The following is a 6650-nucleotide window of genomic DNA, read 5'->3' on the forward strand; positions in this document are numbered from 1 at the left end:
GGACCTGGGCGCGCTTCATCCCCGGCCGCGTGGAGTTCTTTTCCAGCCAGCAGCCCCCCAACGCCGGACTCGGCCTGCCCCCGCCACCCCTGCCTGTCATCGAGCTGCCTGGGGTGGACGACTCCTATCCTCCCCAGAAAAAGTCCTTCATGATGATCAAGTACATGCACGACCACTACCTGGACAAGTACGAGTGGTTCATGCGCGCCGACGACGACGTCTACATCAAAGGTGACCTCCCAGCGCCGGCCGCCCCGCCTGCCCAACCTCCTTCCTTTGCATCCAACCCCGACCCCTGCCCAGCGCCTCTCTGCTCTGCCAGCACGTGGCCTGGGCTCCGGCAGCCCCCAGCCCGCCGACCCCACCCCTGGCACCCGCCTCCCATCCCTAGTCCGCTCTTCGTCCTCTCTTGCGGTTCGGGTTCTCCTCTCACCTCTCCGGCTTTATCCGCCTCCCTCACGCTGGCTTTTTCGTCCCCTCCCAGCGCTTAGCCCTCCTCTTCACAGTGTGGGAAAGGTGAGGACCGGGACCTTAGGGTTCAACCAAAGGCTGTGTCCACTCTGCCTGGCTCTCAAAGCCCGGGGTGGTGGCCGGTTCCCAGAGCAGCCCAGAGGGGCGTGTCCTCGCTGGAGAGAGGGAAAGCTGCGGACACGGGCGAGAGCCAGTCTGGAGATCGCTGTTCTTGCTTTGTTCCCCTACCTTGTCCTTTTACCTGGATCTAGCGCAATCCCGGAACTGGGGAGGTCGAGGGAATCATCTTCCCTGTCTCGGACCCTTCTCTGTGCGTTTCCTCCCCTCTCGCAAGACCCGCCCGCCCTGGGAGTCCTTGAGCATCTCCAGCGCCCCACGCGCCTTCCAGCCGCTACCGCGCATCACCCAGCCGTCCCCATTCCACCCACCCCGCCACACCTCAGTAAAACTCCCAGGGGAAGACTGCGTTGTCACATTTGGTGGGGGGAAGGAGGGTATAGCAACCGAGAATTTTCCAGACCCTAGGTCCTAGGAGCTCCAAGCTGTGCCAGCACACAGCAGCATGGGCCCTTTCCAGACCATCTTGGCTGCTGCGATAAGCCGAGGCTGGAAGTGCCCCAAACCACGCGCAACCACAGCCACAGCATGAGAAAACTTTGTCAGCTTTTTAAAAAGGCGCGGTCCTTCACCCCGAGTGTGGGCGGCTCTGGCCAGAGATTTCTAAACTCAGCAGAGAGAAGTGACTGCGAGCTGGAGGAAATCTCTGCAGCCCAGCCGATGGCGAGGAGGGAGAGGGGTGCCCGGGAAGGAGAAGAGTATGGCACGGAGGTCCCCCTGTGCGTTTCAGGTTTCCTAGCTTCTTGGACAAGGCGGGCCGCCCTTCCTCAGTTTGAGCCTCTCTACTTGTAGCCTCATTGCTTCCCCTTGGTCCAGGAGGCAGTACCTTTCCCAGGGCTCAGGGAAAAACAAGCATTTCTTTTAGTGCTTTGAAAATATTGTCCTTCAGAACATTGAAATGCCTTCATCCTTCCATTTCTGTTAAGAATGAAATGCATCTTGTATTAAGAGCCCAATCATAGCTGAACCTCATTGAGACGCAAGGGGCGTGGCATGGGATCAAGATAATGACTGCAAATGCTGTGATCATCAAGAATGTTAGTAAAGATGCTGATTGGGACTGTAAGAAAGTGACCACTTATTCCAGTTTGCCATTTTGTAGACTAATAAATGCTTTTGAAGTGTGTTAGTTGATTTTAAATTGTTTTTCCTAATGACTTAACAAACTACAAGTAAACCAATTTTGTTCTTTAATTTAAATATTTATTTATTTTTCTACAAGGGTACTTTCCTAAATTCCAAAGTTAAATTTCAAGAAAAGTTAAGGACAAAACACTAAACTGAATCAATTGCCAGAAAAAAAATTATTGGATATTAATATTGTCAGTCAATGCTAAATATCAATATTTAATATTTCTGGGCATTTTATCATTACTTCAGATATGCTAAGAACCGCTTTATTCTCCTTATCATTAATTATTTCACCTTTAAAAATCTGATGATTGTTTCCCCCTGGCTGGGTAGCTCAGTTGGTTCAAGTGTCCTCCCCATATGCTAAGGTTGCGGGCTTGATTCCCAGTCGGGGTACATAGAAGAATCAACCAATGGATGCATAAATAAGTGGAACAACAAATCAATGTGTGTTTTCTCTCTCTCTCTCTCTCTCTAAAAAAATCAATAAATGAAAATTTTAAAAAAATCTGATGATTGTTAGACTTGTTAAAGTTTTCCCGTGACTTTGACTAGAAGATTGATTCTTCAAATTAGTTCTGAAAAAATAATAGAATATTCAGAGAGGTTTTTCTTCTTTTCATTTGTTTAAGACTTATGGGGAGTTTACACACAATATTGGAAGCTCTGTCCCTTACTTTGTACCTATAAATGATTATGAAATTAGGAAAAGGATGATTGTTGCCTTTCTCTTTGTAGGTGACAAGTTAGAAGAGTTTCTTAGATCACTGAATAGCAGCAAGCCCCTCTACCTGGGCCAGACTGGCCTGGGGAATATTGAAGAACTCGGCAAGCTGGGCCTGGAGCCTGGGGAGAACTTCTGTATGGGAGGACCTGGCATGATCTTCAGCCGAGAAGTCCTCAGGAGGATGGTGCCACACATTGGTGAGTGCCTCAGAGAAATGTACACGACTCACGAAGATGTGGAAGTAGGAAGATGTGTTCGACGGTTTGGTGGGACTCAGTGTGTCTGGTCTTATGAGGTAAGACTTGAGCTGTTTTGCAAATGTTCACACATGGCAGGTACATGCCACTTCACAGCCTGGGCAATGATTCTGTTTGTTCTGTCTGTATCCTTGCATTTGCTTGAAAATGATAGCAGCAGCTGGTGATGGAAACAGCGTGATTGTGGGGCATACTTTTCTTATTCAAGCTAGGCCTATCCGAGGTTTGCTCATCGGCGTGACCCCTTAACCTTAACTTTAATCAGCAGCCTAGAAATATGGTCAGAAGATGCTCTCCCCTTTTAGTTGCTCTACTGGTGTTTATATACATGGGTATCCATTTCCTGTCTCTAACAGGAGGACTGATTCTCTTGGGCTGTAGCTTTTAGCACCTGGTACTTTATTTGTTGTTTTTTTGGCTAGGTATGTCATTTCATCTGTGTTGTGTTTTTTTTCAAACAGTTAAAATCTGAAGTTTCTTTGAAGATTTTCATGTGGAAATTTAACATGTATTCTTTCAAAGTTTAAGACAAGTTAATTCATAATATGTCAGTTATGATAGATTTATTCACAAACTTTTATTTACTTCTTAATATAAATTCTTTATTGTTCAAAGTATTACATATGTCTCATTTTCCCCCACTGACTTCTCCCCAGCCACTCCCACCCCCAGCACATGCCCTCGCCTCCCTTGTGTCTGTGTCCATTGGTTATGCTTATCTGCATGCATATAAGTCCTTTGGTTGATCACATTTCCTCCCCCTCCCCCCTCACACCCTTCTCTGATGTTTGATGGTCTGTTCCATGCTTCTATGTCTTTGGATCTACTTTTGTTCATCAGTTTATGTTGTTCATTATATTCCACAAGTGAGTGAGATCATGTGATATTTATCTTTTTCCAACTGGCTTATTTCACTTAGCAATAATGCTCTCCAGGTCCATCCATGCTGTTGCAAATGGTAAGAGTTCCATTGAGTAGATGTACCACCATTTTTAAATCCACTCATCTGCTGATGGGCACTTAGGCTGTTTCCAAATCTTAGCTATTGTAAATTGTGTTGCTGTGAACATAGGGGTGCATATATTCTTTCTGATTGGTGTTTCTGATTTCTTGGTATATATTCCTAGAAGTGGGATTACTGGGTCAAACGGGAGTTTCATTTTTAATTTTTTGAGGACACACCGTACTGTTTTCCATAGTGGCTGCACCAGTCTGCATTCCCACCAGCAGTGCACGAGGGTTCCTTTTTCTCCACATCCTTGCCAGCACTTGTCCTTTGTTGATTTGTTGATGATAGCCATTCTGACAGGTGTGAGATGGTACCTCGTTGTTTTGACTGACATCTCTCGGATGATTAGTGATTTGGAGCATGTTTTCATATGTCTCTTGGCTTTCTGAATGTCCTCTTTTGAAAGGTGTCTATTTAGGTCCTTTGCTCATTTTTTGATTGGATTGTTTATCTTCCTTTTGTTAAATTGTATGAGTTCCCTATAAATTTTGGAGATTAACTCCTTATCTGATATAACATTGGCAAATATGTTCTCCCATGCAGTGGGCTCTCTTGTTTTGTTGATGGTTTCTTTTGCTGTGCACAAAATTTTAAAGTAAATGAATTATCTAGACAAACAGAAGTAGTTCTGTTTTTAGAAGATGTTAAGTAACTGCTTAATACTTTGATTGGTTCCCTAGAGGTTATTTATATCTGCCCTTATTTTGTTCTCTGAACAGCGACTATTACTAAAATAATCTGAGCTGCGAACTGTTGTTTAATTGCAGTGATTTGTTTTATAAAATACTCTGAGGTTTTTTTCCTTCAGTAATTGGTTTTTAAGTTAAATACAATTTTTACAAAAGATGGTTTTCCTGAAAGATAACCTTAGTAAAAATTGATTTAACACAAATAGTGTATTGAGGTTTTCACTATAATTTGGCTTTCAAGTATTTGGAGTTCAATATATTTTAACTACCCAGTGCATACCTTTGTAAATGATAACTCATTTACTTTTCAAATTTTCATGTCTCTTAGTATAGAACAAATATTTTATGAAAATATATGTATTACCTGTGGTCATTATACCTCAAGATTACACAGTCTCATTCATTTTTCTTTTAGAAGTTTAATCCCACTTTTGTAAAATTTGCTTTTTTTTCTGTTTTGTGGTATTTACACTGCAGACAAATAGTTCTTATATTTATTGCAGAAAGTAAAATTTATTTGATAAGTAGTTATTTGGAATATGTACTATGCAAATCTAAAATTATTACACTCTTCATTTGTTTTGGTAAGAAAAAAAGGTTTTTTCTTTTATAAAACTGTCTTACAACTAACTTTTAGAATAAAATTTATGCAAGCACATTATAGTTTAAAAATAGGTAAAATATAAACTCAGTGAAAAAACTGTCTTTTATCCTGGAATATAAAACTAACTAAAAGGCAAAGTAAAAAATGCTCAACATAGAAAACACATAGTGGATTTTGTTGACTTGTGGATATTATTTTGCAGACTCACTCTGAATGGATCAGTAAAAGAAATCATTCATATTTAAAAATGAAGATGGAAAACTATTGTTTTATTTGACACTTTGTTGTCTTAACATCACATATAAAGTTTTAACAAACCTTTTTGCAGGGACTTTGAACATGTTTTCATGCAGTGATTTGTTTTATAAAATACTCTGAGGTTTTGATTGTGTCTCTCCCTTCAAGTTTTCATTGATTCTGTTATGAAGGTACAACCCTTACATAGCAGTCTACCCATTCATGCTCCAAGAGAGTGAAATACGCTCAAGTGACTTACCTCTATGCTCAAGAATTTATTTAATGATTTATTTATAACATGGGCATTTGTTTTGGTTAAAGTGAAAGGGAGTTATCATAGATGTGTGTCCTCTCTATTAGAATAGTGGAAACTGAGATCTTTTCATTAACTGATATAAAGGAAGAGACAAACAAAAGGGATTCCGGGTCTTACAGAATGTAACTTTATGATTGCCATATTTTTATTAACTTTTCACAATACATTTTGAATTTTAGTCTGATACTTGTCAATCACTAAGTTCAGAATCTGTATGAAAAAAAGTCACTTTTACATTTTTTCCCTAGCAATAGAAAATATTATTTTCTGAAGGGATACTGTTTCAGAATGTTGACTTTATGTTTTGCTAAGTAATTATATAGAATTTATTTTGTTTTGTAATTTCACTACTTAAAGGAGAAACTTAAACAATATTTATTTTAGAGGAGGCATTGATTTAATCTTTATATGAAGTCTCAATGTCTTCTTTAAAAGAATAATGGAAAATTTCATTACCAAGGAGTATTATATTTATGAAACACCTGAGTAGGTCAGTTGGGGCACAGCCACATTAAGGCTTTCCTGTTTGGATTTTAGGTTAGTTGAAATGATGCCCATCTTTTCTAGTGTTCATATTCTATGGAAAAACTGATCTATTCCATTACGGGTTGGCATCCTGAGTAAAGGTGAGATTTCACATCTGGTAATAGAATAAGTTATGAACTTGATCAGTAATTTTGTTTCCATATTTCTTTTAAAAGAACCATCTGTGACAGAACTTGCTTAAAATTTTGAATTTCTTTTATCTATATCTTCCATGGATTTCAGGATTTTGTGACTTTTCTCCTGAATAAAAGTTCTTGCAGAGGTAACAGCATTGTTATGGACACATGTTCAAGATTTTTGAATTTGAATAGATGAAACATTCATGATGGAATTATATCTTTTAAAAGATGATGAACAGGCTTTCAGATCTTACAGGAAAGAATTGGACAAAAATATTAAAATACATAGATCATGTAGCTTTTCTTGAATATAAATTATATATTTTATAAACATAGGAATCTTCTAATATTCTTCTTTACTGTTCAGTTGAAGTCTGCTTTATCTGTGTTGTATATACTATTAAGCTATGTATGTGTATATATATAT

General features: G+C 39.8%; 1 protein-coding gene across 1 annotated transcript in view; it reads left to right on the forward strand.

Annotated features, from left to right (window-relative positions):
- Positions 1 to 5: 5 nt before the first annotated feature.
- CHSY3 (chondroitin sulfate synthase 3) overlaps positions 6 to 6650 on the forward strand; it is a gene marked incomplete at its 5' end in the record, with an annotated part of 230959 nt that continues 224314 nt past the window's right edge. The window contains 2 exons of the mRNA XM_006763717.2: positions 6 to 231; positions 2458 to 2741. Of these exons, the coding sequence (XP_006763780.1) occupies positions 6 to 231; positions 2458 to 2741 (510 nt within the window). The remainder of the gene's footprint in view (positions 232 to 2457; positions 2742 to 6650) is intronic.

This window comes from Myotis davidii, unplaced genomic scaffold (genome assembly GCF_000327345.1).
Source record: "Myotis davidii unplaced genomic scaffold, ASM32734v1 scaffold319, whole genome shotgun sequence".
Classification (NCBI taxonomy): Eukaryota; Metazoa; Chordata; class Mammalia; order Chiroptera; family Vespertilionidae; genus Myotis; species Myotis davidii.